This window comes from Opisthocomus hoazin, chromosome 5, assembly GCF_030867145.1.
Source record: "Opisthocomus hoazin isolate bOpiHoa1 chromosome 5, bOpiHoa1.hap1, whole genome shotgun sequence".
NCBI lineage: Eukaryota > Metazoa > Chordata > Aves > Opisthocomiformes > Opisthocomidae > Opisthocomus > Opisthocomus hoazin.
In genome coordinates, this window is record NC_134418.1 from 68,410,177 (window position 1) to 68,425,800 (window position 15,624).

At 39.0% G+C, this 15,624-nt stretch overlaps 1 protein-coding gene across 6 annotated transcripts in view; it reads left to right on the forward strand.

Moving 5' to 3' along the window:
- FNIP2 (folliculin interacting protein 2) overlaps positions 1-10,953 on the forward strand; it is a 49,837-nt gene extending 38,884 nt beyond the window's left edge. For 4 of the 6 annotated variants that reach the window (XM_075421637.1, XM_075421641.1, XM_009936924.2 and 1 more), the window contains 5 exons: positions 322-1,624; positions 2,429-2,585; positions 3,745-3,945; positions 7,648-7,763; positions 9,155-10,953. In XM_075421637.1, the coding sequence (XP_075277752.1) occupies positions 322-1,624; positions 2,429-2,585; positions 3,745-3,945; positions 7,648-7,763; positions 9,155-9,233 (1,856 nt within the window). In that variant the 3' untranslated portion in view covers positions 9,234-10,953. Of the gene's footprint in view, positions 1-321; positions 1,625-2,428; positions 2,586-3,744; positions 3,946-6,470; positions 7,764-9,154 lie in introns of those variants that run through there. The other 2 variants (XM_075421636.1, XM_075421639.1) reach the window with 2 other exon arrangements.
- The last annotated feature ends 4,671 nt before the right edge of the window (positions 10,954-15,624 follow it).

Below are 15,624 nucleotides of genomic sequence, written 5' to 3' on the forward strand. Positions count from 1 at the left end.
TGTCAATTTCTGAGTGATAATATCTTGTAAGCATCATGTAAATAAAAACCTTAGTGGCTTTGAACAGAAAGAAACCAAGCAACAGCAGCTAATCCCTCACAAAAACACCAAAAGCCTTCTGGACACAAACCAGGCACAAGAAGCGCTAGGGGACTTTTTTTGTTATTCTTTCTTTTAAACTTGTATGAACTTACTGTGAAAGAAATTAACTCTATGATTTGTGTCCATAGCAAACTCTGTTTCAAAATGTGTTGAATTTAAAAGGTAGAGCTTCTATTACAACCAAACACAAGCATGTGAAAATCTTGTTTTCCCATATAGGTGATCTCTATGGTGCCATAGGCTCTCCAGTTAGAATGACTCGAACTGTTATTGTTGGAAAACGCAAGGAGTTGGTGCAGCGCTTGCTCTATGTTCTGACTTACTTCATTCGGTGCTCTGAGCTGCAGGAAAATCAGCTGACATGGAGTGAGAAGGCTGGGGAAGGAGAGCAAGTGCTAAATGGAAGCAAGATCACAACTGCACTAGAAAAGGGAGAAGTAGAGGAGTCTGATTATGTGGTTGTCACTCTTAAAAATGAACCTGCTCTTGTGCCTCCCATCCTACCTCCAAAGAATGATGCAAGTAAGAACAATAGTATTGAAGAGTGGGTACATGACCCAGAAAGCACTCATGGTGTCCCAGCCTCTTCAAAAGAAAAGGGAGAAGCAATAGGAAAGGCCAGTCAGAACCCTGAAGTATCTGTTGAGTGTCTAACTAGCAGTTTCCACAAAGGAGCAGCTGATGGTAGGAAAAGAACTGTCACTGATACAGGAATTGTATCCTACCATTTTCAAGAGCCATCTCAGCTGGAGAATTTAGTGGATATAAAGAAGAACCAGAATGAGAGAAAGGTGGAAAAGCAGTTGTCTAGTAGGTCATCTGCCTTACCTTGTCCTGAAAGGTCTGGCCACAGGAGTTCACACTTAGAAAAGGTCACTTTTCAGATTGGAAGTTCTGCGTCACCAGAGTCAGACTTAGAAACTCATAGAAGAGAAATGGAAGAAAATCTGAAGGCATTCAGAAAAAATCCAGAGGTGATACGCTGTGCCTCAAGTTCCACGAATCTAACTGTGGATGCTTCCCAGAATCAAAAAGAAAGTTGTGAAGCTGCTTTTATACCCTTCAGTAAACATAATGTTTCTTATGCACAAATCCCTCCTTGTGAGGGGAAGGAGAGTGTACTTAACCAACACAAGGAAAGCACAGGAACTGAAATGAATTTAGCAAACACAATATCTGGTGAACCAGTTTTGCCCAGAGATAACATAGAAACTGTAAAATTGCCAGGCTTGAAAGAAACTAGAACTTCATGCTCTGGCAATCTGGAGAACTATTCCCCTGGCTGCATGGAAGCTGTCAAACAGGAGTTCCCTAAAGTAGGTGCTAAAGATGTCCCCTGTGGGGATGCTGGAAGGAAAATCTCCTTCAGACTTGAAGGGGACATTCCAAGGAACGAGAGTTCAGACAGTGCTCTTGGAGCCAGTGATGAAGAAGGTGATTGTTGTATCACTGACGAAATGCATCATGACAATGTCAGCAAAAGACTTGAAGAGTTTGCAGAAGTGGAACTTCCTTTACCAAGGTAAAGAAATTTAAATTAATTTAGAATGAAGTGGAGTCAAAAGTTGTTGCTACTTTAGAGATGTTCAGCGTTTCAAGTCTGAAATTTTCTGGGATCTTGACTAAGTTCCCTGCAAACAAATCTGTCGCAGACACTGCTGATGTGGTTAGGATTCTTGTAAACAGGCTTCACAAAAAGAAAACCAAGACAGAGCAGATTTAGGTAGTGAAGTTTTCTGATAGGTGTTCTTCACATGTCTAATAAAAAGTGGTTAAACATTTTTATATAAACTGCCTAAAACATTTCGTGTAGGCATGTAGACAGAATGTCTGAGGACAAGCAAAACTTCAGCTTTACTTAAACTGATGACAGTTTAGATCTGACATGTATGACAAATCAAAGACAGATTTGAAATAAATAAGAGCATCCTATTTGAAAACTTTAGAGCTTTACAGGTGTACACGGAGCTTCCTGAGGCTTAAGATAGGTAGCTAGAAAGAGTTTGCTTCTTGGGCTGCGTTGGAGAAAACTCAAATTTAGCAAATCTGTTAGCTACAGAACAAGGAGCTCATACATACCACAAGCTCTAATACCTGTGGATTTGCCTTTTCATAAATTTGAAGTAGTCAATACATTATTAAAGTTCAGCTTTTAAAATCCTTTTTTCAAAGAGCACCTGTAATTGGTTTACTGTATTGTGAGTACAATTGTTGATTAATATTTGCAGTACAAGCAGGGGTGATAAGCCGAACTTCACATTCATGTAAAAGCTGAATGCAGTTTGTCAAGCAAAAATCTTACCTGCTTTGTTTTTCTGTATTTCAGGTCAAACACAATCAGCAGCCAATATGTGAAAAATTTTGGAAGATCGCTTCTAGGTGGTTACTGTCATACATATATACCTGATCTAGTGCTGCATGGAGTAAATAATGATGAAAAACTCAAGCAGTGTTTACTAGCAGACCTACTTCATGCAATGCATGTGAGTTAAAATACTGTTCTGAGTCCTAGTAGGAGTCGTGATATTACTGAGATCTACAGAAGCAGGTCCTTTGAATAGGTTTCTTTCTACTTAACTGTTCTTAACAGCCACACCTGACATGTCTTCCTTCGAAAGGTGTAAGCCCTTAATTCATTGTGTGCAAAGCCTGTTCACGCAAGGATCCCATGTGCTTTCCTTTGTACTCTCTTAAGGCTTCTCTTCAAAGACAGACACAAGGAAAATTGTTTGCAACTTCAAGTTACAAACAAGGAAAAAACCCTCAAACTGCTTCTCTTTTCAGTCACAATAATAGATAGAATTGTCTGTTTCATAAAAATGGTATGCAAGTTGAAACATCTTACTTTGCCACTTAGTGGCATGTGTTGCAAGGGAGAGGAAGTCTTGTGGAGACATATTGTACTAGATTGTAGCAGAAGTGACTGGCCGCAGAAAGCAATTGTCTATAGGTAAGAACTTTGCCATGTTCTTACTGTACTTGAGGTACTTCTAAATTATATAATTAAATTGTAACTGACCTTTCAGTAAAGTAACTGTGACCTTAGTGTGCAATTTTAAATGTTTATCTAGTAATTGTCAACAGCTTCTCCCTATAGCAATTAAGAATCACCCTGCTGAAATAAGTTCATGTACTGCCCAAAACACTGATGTGTGTGCATGCAATTTCTTTGAACAACATCGAGCTGGTCTAATACTGTCTCTTCATACATACCCTGCCTTGGTTGCGCATAGTGAAATCCCTTACGTCTCCAAAATATTAAATGTACTTTCACAAGCACTAGATGAGTAGAATTGTTACTCTTTTTGTTTTGGAAGAAACTTACTGTTTCAGGGAAGGTGGAATACTTGAAGAAAAAAATATTGGAGTAGTGATTGTGAATCACTACTTAAACAAAATTAAATGCCTTGATCAAATTGGCAGTTAAGACTTAAGTGACCAGATGTTGCTGAGTGTAAACTCTGTCACTAAAGTTGGTATTCCTTGTAATTTTTGAGATGCCTTTGGCTTCCTATTGGACAAAAACATGCATTGGATCACTTTCTTATTGCCTGCCTACATGTGAATAAAAGTGGAACTTCAAACTACATTGTGGAAATATATATGAAAGTGTCTCATAATGTCTGTGTTTATCTGTTGCAGCATCCAGTGCTAGATGAGCCCATAGCAGAAGCTGTCTGCATTATTGCAGACACAGATAAATGGAACGTACAAGTAGCTACAAGCCAGAGGAAGATGATGGACAATATGAAGATAGGCAAGGATGTTTTGGTTTCGAGTCAAGTATCCAGTTTATTGCAGTCTATTTTACAGCTTTACAAACTCAACGTCCCAGCTGACTTTGTAAGTATTTCTTTACTGAAGACTGAAGCTAAAGAAAATTGCTTAGCTTAGGTAGCAAATGCAGAGTTTTGTACACCATGTTGCTGTACCAATGAACTAATGCCTGAAATAATGCAGAGTTGGTACAACGTATTTAAAAGAATGCCTGCCACAGTCCAGTAACAGATACTGGTTTATCTGTAGTTTACATCTAATAGATCAAAGTTAGTTACTCCAAAATACACACACCAAAACTAAAGTCGTTTAGGCAATTTTACCATGGTCCTCGTGTGTTTATGATTAAGGGCTCTTAAATTTGGCTTTAATTTTTTCACTTCTGTCATTTCCACACTTCTGTACTCTTCAAGTTGTTGAAGCTTCTATCTGCCCAAGCCTGTTTCTAGCATACAGCTTTCTGTTCTTGAGCTTTCTATCCAACCCCATGCAGTACATGCCTCTTCTCTCTCCGCCGCAGGTGACTGTGCCTGTGTGTGTTTACTTGACCCTTCTGTTTTATGCGTATTTTGGTCAACCCTGTCAGCAAGTGCTGTCTCAGCCTTGCTGATGTCTCTGTAGGATTACTGGGAGGAGACTGAAACCTGAAAACACCTGGGGCTGGGTGGGTGGCAGCAAGGGATGTTACTTTGTCATATTGCATACTCCCTATCCCGCAGCATCCTTTCCTGCCCTCATTATTAGTGGAATTCATCAGAGAAAATCAGTAATGCTGGTTTTGCTGATTACAACAAAATTACCCACAAGTCTGACAGTGATAATGATAATACAGTTTTTAATGCACGATTGTAGGTGAGGGGTGATGGGGTGGGTTTTTTTTATTAGTTGCCCCTTTTTCAGTTAACAGAATTGATTTGTCCTTCAGCAGATAGCCTTGAGAAACTTTGTAGGAAGCCTGTGCAATGACTGTGCTAGCAGATGGAAGAGGAAGATAGGGCTAAACACTAACAGCTGTAAATAGCATCAGTTGGCACTGGTTTGGATAAAATTCGTGGTGTTGATTATGCTAAATACTTGAAGTCAAGTGCTAGGCAAAATATGTGGGTACATTGTCAATGTTGTCTCTGGATTCCTCTGGGCATCAAAATATGTACAAGCTTGGGTAAAATTATATCCTAACACTTGCACAGTAACACCTTAAATTCTGGTATTTTAAAACTGAATAGTTGATTCTGCAACTGAAGTGTTCGTTCCAATGTTGCCTTGGGGTTTGTGTATTGAATTTCTTTATGCTTTGTGTGGTGTGGGAGAGGTTTGGAGGTGCAATGTTTTTCAGGGTTTTTTATTTCCTTTTTCTTACAAAAAGGAACAGTGAAGTGCCACTGCTAGTAGTTTGTAAATTTTCTGTAATCCATGTTAGAGACACTTTGATGCTTCTGTCAGTGGATTTTGCAGCTCTTTGCTAAAACAGAACCATCGGTGCAGGAAGTTAAGTGTTCCACTAAACTCTAGGGGGAGAAGTGTGACTTTTTTATTGTAGTGATTCTATTGATTTAAATTTTGACAAAAACATATGTACTAATATCGATCAGAGATAATGTGGTATGGTTGATGTTTCCATTAGGAGTGTATGTCTCTTTACATGCAGTTACTGTTCAGATGAATAAGTTTTTTGGGTTTTTGTGATACAACAAAAAACAAAACCCAGCTTGAGATTGGATGAAAGACAAGTGGTGATATCTTTGTTGTGGCACTTCAGACTGGTAGCCGTACTGCAGAGAGCTTTGCGGTATGCCAAGGTGAGAGGGAAGTGATGATTTCAACTGTTGCATGTCAGCAATATGTCAGAAGATTTACCTGCACCTTTAAACTCATTTTAAGCTACTTTTCTATTTTTAGAAGTGACTTGACTTTTTTTTTCCATTTAGTCAATGAGAAATGCAGAGGAAGTTAATACTGAAAAAAAATACTTCTGTAACTTGCTTAATGTGGACATTTTGAATGAAATGGATTCATGTACTGAACTTATGGGGATAAATGTCTTTTGATTCTTTGCTGGCATTCAGGAGGAGCAGATAATCCAATGTAAAGAATCCATGTTTTAGAATAATGTGGAATTCTTCCTTATTTGCTCCCTCTGAACTTTAAAAAAAAAATCCATAATCTTTTAGCACAAGTACTGGAATTGAGATTTATTGAACAGCTACTTTGTAAATCAGCTGCATGTTCCCTGAACCACTGAGGAAGTGATCATAGGCTTTTGGCGTTACGGTTAGCTGTAATGGAAAAGATATTTCCCTTTCAGCTAGAATCAGAAGTGTTATAATGACTTGAGTGAAAACTTGCTTCAAGCAAATGGATCAAACTACTCTCAAAAAGCTTTTGCCTTTTTTCCATTGGTGGCAGTGATCTTATTCCACTACTATATAGCATGTTTTTTAAAATGCTTCTTTATCTTCCATGATTAAGACCTGATATAAGCTCAGAGAATCATAAAAAAAAATCTTCATCTTGCTCCAGACCATCAGAAAAATACATGGTAGGCTACCTACAAGCATGAGTCTTTTTTTCTCATTATTTTTTTTAATTAGCAGAACTGGTTTCACAGGATCTCATTTCTAATACTTATGGTTTTCATTCAACTTGAAAAGTGTGCTGGACAATGGCCTGAAGCTATTTGCTGCTACTGTTTCCAATTGCTGTCTACGCCTGCTGGATGACTGTACATTTGATAATGTGAGGTTCTGCATGTGCTTCCTGCTTTCATCTCCTGGAGTTTGGAGAGCTGAACTAATTTAACTTCTTTGAAGCAGTCATCCCTGTGGAAAGAAGGAACATATCAAATTGAATGTACCTTTTGTCCTAGAACAAAATACCTGATAAGACATCCTACGTACTCACCTTGTGAAGACGTCCTACCCACTGACCTTGTCTTATCAAAAAAACCCCTCTCTGTCTCTGAAGCTGAGGTTCATCTGTTCTCCTGCAGCTGGTGTCTGAGAAATTACCCTGCATCTCATGACTGTATTTAAAACTACTAGGCATTTCTAGCATGCTACTGCTGAAAGAAAAGGGGAGTGATTAAATTTTTATTTCGGCTTGAACTATTACCTTTGTTGGCAAACAGCATCAAACATTTAAGCAATTTTAAACTAGAAGTGTCTAGGACTAAGAGAAACAAATGCTTAGAAAGGATTTGTAACCTGGCTTCTACAGTAAAGTCGTGAATGAAAGCTGTCATTTTATGACAAGGAAGATAATGGTGTCTTCCACTTCTTGAGTCTTAGTTGCTTGAATAGCAGATTCCTAGAGCTAGAGTGCTAATTCTAGGAACTGTTGTCTAAACTGAGTCTTTCAGAAAAATAGTACTGACTTGTGACAACGACATCTTGATCCAGGTATTCTGGTTTGATTCTTAGTAAGATGTCTTGAATGTCTTTGAACCTGGTTAGAGCTATTTGTCAGCAGAAACACTATGGCTGACTTGTGTGGAAAATGAATGTGCAGTCTGTGCAACAAACTGGCTGCCCAAGTAAGCTGAAATGCCCCAATTCTGTGAGGGGATTCCCCTTTGAGAGGGTAGGGGAACTTTTTAATGTTGCTAGCACAGCTGTAACAAAACCAGTTGCCTGTTACGCATTTTGGAGTGGAGATTTAGTTTGAAAGATGTTCTAGCTAGAACAGAAGCTAAAATGATATGCTTACACTTCTGTAAAATTTGCATGCAATTTCTAAAGCTGTTCTGAGGTTTTTGGTCTGTGTTTACAGTGCATAATGCATCTTGAGGATAGACTACAAGAGATGTATCTCAAAAGCAAAATGCTTTCAGAATATCTGCGAGGACATACACGAGTGCATGTGAAAGAACTAGGAATTGTATTGGGGTGAGTATTGCAGGTATCGGTCTTAACCAATGGCCAAACTTGAGGCAGTTATTTTCCTTTTCAGTTTCACCAGCATTTGCCTCTTCATATTTAGCACTGTCCTCTTTCGTGTGCCTAATAAAGTGTAAAGATGGGTTCTATTGAACCATCTGAAAATCAGGAGGAGACACAGTTGTACAGAAAGAATAAACTACTTGTCGTTCTTAAATCTTCCGAATGAAGAAAGTTTGGATTTTGGTCATTAGGACATTATCCACGCAGTCATACACACTCTTTCTGTCTCAGTCTCCTTAATGAAAACTTCATCGCAACAAATAGTTGAGAATTCTTGGAAGGTTAGGTGGTGCAGTTGTATGGTGAGGGAAGAGGGGTTCTCAAAAAACAGGTGTAGGAAGAGAGACAGGTGTCCTGTTTGGCAGCTGGTGTCTAATAATAATACTTGATTGGCATGCAGCCTTTAGGGGTGCACCTGCTGACAGCAGAAGAGGGGGAGGGGGGAAGAAGTGAATGCACATTCCCAAGAAGGTGTTTTTTAGCACTGTAGGTACAACCTAATTTATCCAGACTGTTCAAGATTTCATACTGAGAAATGTAGCTGTAAACAGTGAAATCCTGAAATAAGCACTTTTCTCAGTGTGTGTGTATGTGTATAAATATATATCAATGTATACATACGTCCTGGCCTCTGAGCAGCTTTACCTTTGGGACAGGCTGCCCAGAGGGGTTGAGGAGTGTCTTTCTCTGGCGATACTCAAAACCCGCCTAGACGTGGTCCTGTGCAACCTGCTGTAGGTGACCCTGCTTCGGCAGGGGGGTTGGACTAGGTGACCCACAGAGGTCCCTTCCTGCCATTCTGTGATTCTGTGAAATTTTGGAAACTCACCATTGCATTTGAGACATTCCTGATACAGTTATTGCATAATAATTAATAATTCCAGCTTTTGGTTATTTTTGGGAAGACAGTACGACTAGATGGTGAACTGAGTTATATTAAAAACATTTAAATGCACAGTCTTCCATAAGCTGATGTTTAATACTTTGTTAAACTGGGCTTATTGGTGCCTCTTGACTGCTAGGACTACAAGCTAAGGCTTATGGTTTAGCAAATAAATAAAAGATTTTATTTAAGCCACAAAAGCTTATATACCACAAAATGTAATACTGCTATCTTTTGACTTAAATGGTAGCATACTTCTTGGTTTTAAACATTATTACCTATCTTTACTGGTATGTTATGAGTAATGGCAATAAATAATAATTAAACTATGAACTCTGTTATAGCAAGACACTTCCAGTTTCTTTAAAGTGGATGAAAAATATCTTCTTGTGTTTCTCTTCTTCTGTGAAGGTGACTGTGTATTTTAAAGTCTGTCTCTCTTTTTGATTTCTAGGATTGAATCCAATGACTTGCCTTTGTTGGCTGCTATAGCAAGTACTCATTCCCCCTATGTTGCTCAAATACTCTTATAAGTTAAAATCTCAGGATAGTCATTCCCTTAAAGTAAAATAAAGAAAATGGGAATGTTGAATGAAGAATAGAGGTGCCAAACACTGGTAAAGGGAACACTGAGGAAAGCAGGTGATGACTGTACATTCTACTACCTTCGGATTCTGATTTCAGCTGGATGTTTTATCGGAGGACTTCAGTTTACATAACGTAAAAGGCATTCAGGTTTTTCTTACAATCTCACTTCTGACTTAATTCAAGAAAGTGACTGCATCCTTGCGTTTTGTTTTTATTCAGAGGACAGAAGTTAACACTATGTGGCAGACCAGGAGCTGCCATCTGAAACGCTGCTCAAAACCATGAAGTAACCGTTAACAGAACAAGTGGGTTAGAATGGATTTCATAATACTACGCTTGTGAGTGTGGTGTGGTGTATGTTTCTTTGCTGGGGAGGAGGAGGAGGAGCTGTAAACTATGTATATAGCATTCCTATACACAAGTGTGTTAGATGGGACATCATAATTTTCTTGCAGAGCACACACATGCCTTCGTATAGTAGAAGTGACGGGCTCAGAACAAGGAACCTGGATTCAGCAGCCGAATGTTATGTGGGAATGGAGGTGTGCATGAGGTGATCTGACTTTTCCCTTTAAGGACAAGTGGTTAAGCAAGCTGTGGCTGCTTCTGTTTTTAATGAGGAGGCATTCAAATAAGCCCATGGCTAGAAGTGGAATTGAATGGACTTCTGAGATAGGGATTTTGTGGGAAAGCCTTATGGAATTTCTGCTACAAGTTTACATGTGTTGCTGATGCAACTTTTATAACTCTCTTGAGTTTCTGTATGGCTGTAGGCCTGGGAACTAAGCCTGTGTCTTGGTGTTGTCAAGTGTTACTATCTCCAAGGAGTATGAATTTGACAGACTTCTGTATGATACCAGTGCTGTTAGTGTGCGTGCCTGTGTGCACCTACACCAAGCAATTGGCACAAACCGAAGACAATCTTGTTGGGGAAACAGAAGAAAACAAACCAACCCCCCACCAAACCTGTAGTCAAAAGTATTACTTTTTTCCAGCTACTAGTTGTCACTCAAAGTAGGAATAAGAGAAGCATTGTTTGAAGTAAAAAGAAATGTGGGAGGCAAACCCCAATATTTGATATTACTATGAATGTTTGCAATTACCCTTTTTGATTCTACAGAGATCTTGAACTATCATCTGGGTGCCTTTCCTTAGTAGGTTAACTACTCTGAGACCGGAAACTACTTCTCCACTAGTTGATACTGGCCTTCTGTGTTTCTAGAAAGCAAAATAAAATTTTGTATTTTACTGCTTTCATGTGGTTGATAACATGAATGTAAAAAAAAAATTACTTTTTTTGCATAAAACACTGTTAAGCTGGATATGAAGCTATGGACCAGACTGAGGAGAGAACAAAGGATCAAAACAAATATTCTTAAAGAAATGGAAAATTCAGTGTTGGATGTTGGACCCTTCTGTTGTGAGCCAGCATGAATGAGGTGTCTGAAATTGTCAGCTTGCAAGCAAATTGCTAGCAATACAATTGCTTGGGAATAGTGAATTGTAATAAGAAACTCCTGGTCACTGGTTGTGAGTTCTCCTTGTTGGTGATTACAAATTTTTAACACTGAAGGGACACACTTTTATTAAAAGTGGTTTTATTTCCTACTACCTTGATGTTTGGACTTTTCTACAGTAAATTTCCAATGATTTGAAATAATGAAATGTGTATATTGTGAGTTGTTTAAATGTGATGGGGGGTCTTGGTTAACCTTGTGTTGCTTTTTGAGGGAAATAGGTAGACTGACGTACTGTGAAGAGAAGTTGTTTCCAAGTGGAGGGATACTTAATATTCTGATACAGCGCTTCTAAAGCTATTCCTTATGTGCTGAGTTTCTGACCTGACATTCCAGATGTTTCTTTTATCGTATTTTCATACTTTTCCCTAGTGTTCTACCTAAAAAGGCTAAAACCTTTCTATGGTCCAGGTTTTCTCCTACTACTTATAGTTAAGCAAACTTTTCATATCTTTGGTCTGTGAATCTGTCTATCTGCTGGGAAGTAAAGTTACCTCCGCGTATAGCTGTTAGCGGGTATCACTCTCTATTCCGCAAGGTTAAGACAAAGTAAGAACCACAGAGCAAGTCACATATCCCTGAACTGCCCCTGTGATGGAGAATGTGTGCGTGTGCATGCGTAAGATGACGAAACTGCTTCCCTGAGTGTATATAGATATCCTCATGTACTTTCTCTATTTCATGTCACTCTTAAATAGTAGCTGAGTTCATTTAAAGTCAATTCCAGTTCTCTTAAAGTATTAGTTGGGTTTTTATCTGAACAGACTCTGGCAATTCTTCAAAGAAATATGTGCTAATGTAGAAATATGTGCTTTTGTTGTCATAGAGTGTACTAAGGAAGTCAAAGGTCAGCCAACATTCAGTGATTTCAAGACTAATACCATGATCAGTAACACCTGATTTTTACTACATCAACTATTTAAAATTAAAAAAAAAAACCTGCCTTTTTGCAAGACATCAGATTAACCTAGGGGGTGGCACGTGAGCTGATGGTCAAAAGCACTTGGATTTTCTTCAGCCCAGGCTAAAACTTTATAATTCTTGCTGCTTTCTCTAACATTTTGCTGCTCTTCAGAAATTACATGATGAACTATCTCTTTCTCACAGTTTTTAGTTTTGGGGAAAAGAAAATCCAAAATGGAAGCTGTTTATTACCTTTAAAAGGCTTTAGACTAAAGAAAGTTAAATACATATTTTCCCCTCCACCAAATGTACTACCTCAGTTGACAGGATTCCACCTTCTAGGGCTTTTTTTGACTCTAAGTCTTTAACTTGTTTTTGGTAGCATCTTGCTGTTTATGTGAATTAGCGTGGCATGACAGGGCAGTAAGTATTTACAGATGTGTTGTTAGACATCTTTAGGGCATGTTTCTGGTTTTATTTTAATAGGATGAAAAGTGATATGAATGTATAGATGTGTTTAAAATTGATAATGTAGCTTAATTTTCAAATATTCCAAAGTTGTTTTTATCAGTATTATGTAGGTTTTTGTAAACTTAAATACATACTTTCTTGGTTAAGTGGGAGTGCACAGTCTTTCCAAAATCCCACATAAATTCAGTTTACACAGTGCAATTTAAAGAATGTGTGCTTTTTTCAGGCAAGACTAAACCTTCATACACAGAGGGGAGGAATGAACTGCTAAATTGTAGTATTTAAACTCAATGAATTCTTTAACCGCAAACAATACCAAGATCTAAGCATTTTGATTTAATTAGGTACTCTCTGAACTAACATATACAAATTTCTTCTGCCCAAGAGAAACGAATAGACACAAATTCTGTAATTCACATTTCTGGTGGCATCCTCCAGAGTTAGATTGATCTCTTCCGCTCCCCACTCTATGCATCTTTTTTCTTAAAGTCAAAAACCCTTTTCAGACACACCGAACTCTTGTATAGAAAGTTGACACTAAATGATCACTTATCCCTCAAGTAAAACTTCTACTTCAGTTGAAAGGACCCAAATCAAAATGAAGTCTGAACTGCTGAATATACTCTAGACATTTGTTTTTGAGGTCAAATGGGCTAATTTGTTATACATACCAGGTTTTCCATAATAGAAAAAAAAGTGTGTTGCTATTGCATGTTTGGAGAGCATAGGCTTTTTTAGGAATGACTGAATACCTATGTCAAACTACATGGTTTTTTTTCCTTATAGTTGTTTATGTACGCTATCATTTTGGTCTATTTCTTTGCGGCATTTGGTGCAATAAACTTTCTGAAATGAACGTAAGTGGTATTTGGTATCTTCCTTTTTAAAACTTAATTCTGCAATAGCTGTTCTTGGTGTTCTGGCTGAGATCTAATAGCATGTGGACATCCGATAACCCATTTGTGGAGCAGGTAAATGTTGCAAGAAATGTCTAACAGGAATGCTTCACAAAATTTGGAACCTGATTGAACACTATTAGCATCTTTGGAAGCTTTACCCCACCTGCGTATCTAAACTACAGCTCTTACAGTGTGAAAGCTGACTGCAAAATATAAGGGAGAGTGAAGACACTGACTGTTGGAATCGGTCCCGCGGAGGTTTCGCACACCTGCATGGCTGGCACTTAGCTCAAGTGCATAAGAAAAGAGCAATGTCTTGCTTTCCCATAATATATCCAATTTTAAAAATTTCTCAACAGGAATGAGTGACACCTTGTGTCTACTAGATTATGACTTGGTTGATGGACTTGACATGAATGAGTTTGATAGAGGCCTTCAATTTGTGTCAAACTCTCCATGACCTGAATTTCTATTTAGTATTCTGCAGTTTATACTGAAAAAGTATAAAAATAGTGGAAAGTCTGTATTTACAAAATAAAAATGGAGAAGAGGTCAACTGTAATTATGCTGAACATGTTTGGACACAGGTCTGAGGTATAGTCTGATTTGTAGAGTTGTAAGTACTTCTTACCTGTAGACTGAGATGTTTGAGGTTTGCTCGTTGGTCAGGCTAACAAGGATTGCAAATAGAACAAAAGCCCAGGAATGTTTGCATTGAGGACTTTTCACAGTGCTCTGAATACAGCTTCTGGCTGTCTGGCCTGGCTCCAGTAATTATCAGCTCTGGAGCATTTGAAAATAAATCTACTTATTTTTTTATGCTCAAAGGTGCTTAAATGCTTGCATGCACACACTTGAAATACGGAGAAATGTCTGTTGTGATGTCTACTACAACTCCTGGGTAATTTGTGCTGCTGTTAGTACTCCTGCACGAATGGTGATCTGCTAAAGAGGTGTTTATGAGAATGAAAGGAGTTTTTAGTGTGAAAAGTACATCAAATGATGGTGCTGTGGTGAGCTTTAACCTCACTCCAGCTCTCTTCTTCCCAAATTGTGTAGCTACCTCCCTCTTTCTAAGTGTGCTTCCTTGAGAAGGCTTGAAACAATTTAATAGCTAACTCCTGTAACGTGGGGAAGACCTCATTGCCCTGTCTGGTATTTCCTCCTGTCACACTAGCTGCATCTGCAAGCTGCTGATGCTGTGGCTCGCTCTGTTGCTCATTAAATCACTCGTAGCCCAGTGCAGTGTGCTTGTAGAAAAAAAGCAGCTGGTAGTTGTCTGCTGGGTTAACGAGTTGAATCTGCCTCCCGTCAGTGCTAGTGTAAGGGCAAGGGAAGAGATGGCTTCCTCAGCTGGGAGCAAGAGAGAAAAGGAGATTGTGTCAGCTCCTGAGGTCTGTGGTACTTGCAGGCCAGTGGGCTGGCTCAGCAACCTGGGCTTCCACCCAGGCTTTGTAAGACTCCATGGAGCTCCTCTGCTCTGACTTGACTACTTTTAAAAAATTGTGGTTAAGCTGTTGAGAATATCAACTGGTTAAACTTTCTTCTAAAGCGCACTGAGCCAGTCTCTTTCAGAACTCGTAGGACTGGGACTGTGGCAGGTCGGCAAGAGGCAGATGCACAGGCTGATGGGTGTGAAATGGCCAAGCACGGGGAAAGGGCAGAGACCTGTGTTAACAAATACTTCGTGTGGTATGGCTGAGGGCTGCCGAGGAGCTTTTGGAGCTGACAGCTGCAAGAGAAAATAATACCTAGATTTGAAAAGCTCTCGAACTCAGCAGTCAAATTCCGTGATTTGTTCAAAAGATGTGACTTGAAATAATACAAATATTAATAGTGAACAATTGGTTAACTGTTTTCCCTCTTACATAAATAAATGGCAAAAAGGATCACAGAACCGATGAAGAGATTCTCCTCATGTAATGAGGAGTTCAAGGCTACAGCAGACGTAAGTAAATGTGAACTATACCACAAAGTCTTGTGCCAAAAGTCTGCCAGTCTTTCTCCCTCCTTTTCTCTGTAAATGAAAAAGTCCATAGAATGTAGCAAAGCTCTCGCTGGTCATCAAGGCACCGTAGCCTTTGGTTTTTCTGTACATGTACGGTTGAAGAGAGTGTGACTGAACATGTGGAACAGGATTTTGGACATAAAGGACATGCAGGTGAGTGACAAACCATGAGACTGTGACCTGTCAGGCTTCTGATCCCATATAAAATTAGCTTCAGTGGCCGCATGCTAGTAATCCACATGCTGGAAAATGCCTCTTGTAATAGTTGCAGTCAGTTGTCTGCCTGGCACAATCCCAAAGCTCAAACAGTTTAAGCAGTACAAGTAGAGCAGCATCTCGCCTCGCAATCCTAAAGGTCAACACAAGGCTGAAGGGCTTAGGAGTGACAGTCAAGCACTTAGAAATAAATATAATCTCATAAACTGGATTTCTTCTGTTTGGAGCTACAAGAGAGGCTCCACTGTCATCTGAAAAAACAGTGTTTGAGAGTGCACTGACTCCCCTGGGGAAGGAGTTTCCCACCAAGGAAGAAAGCTCC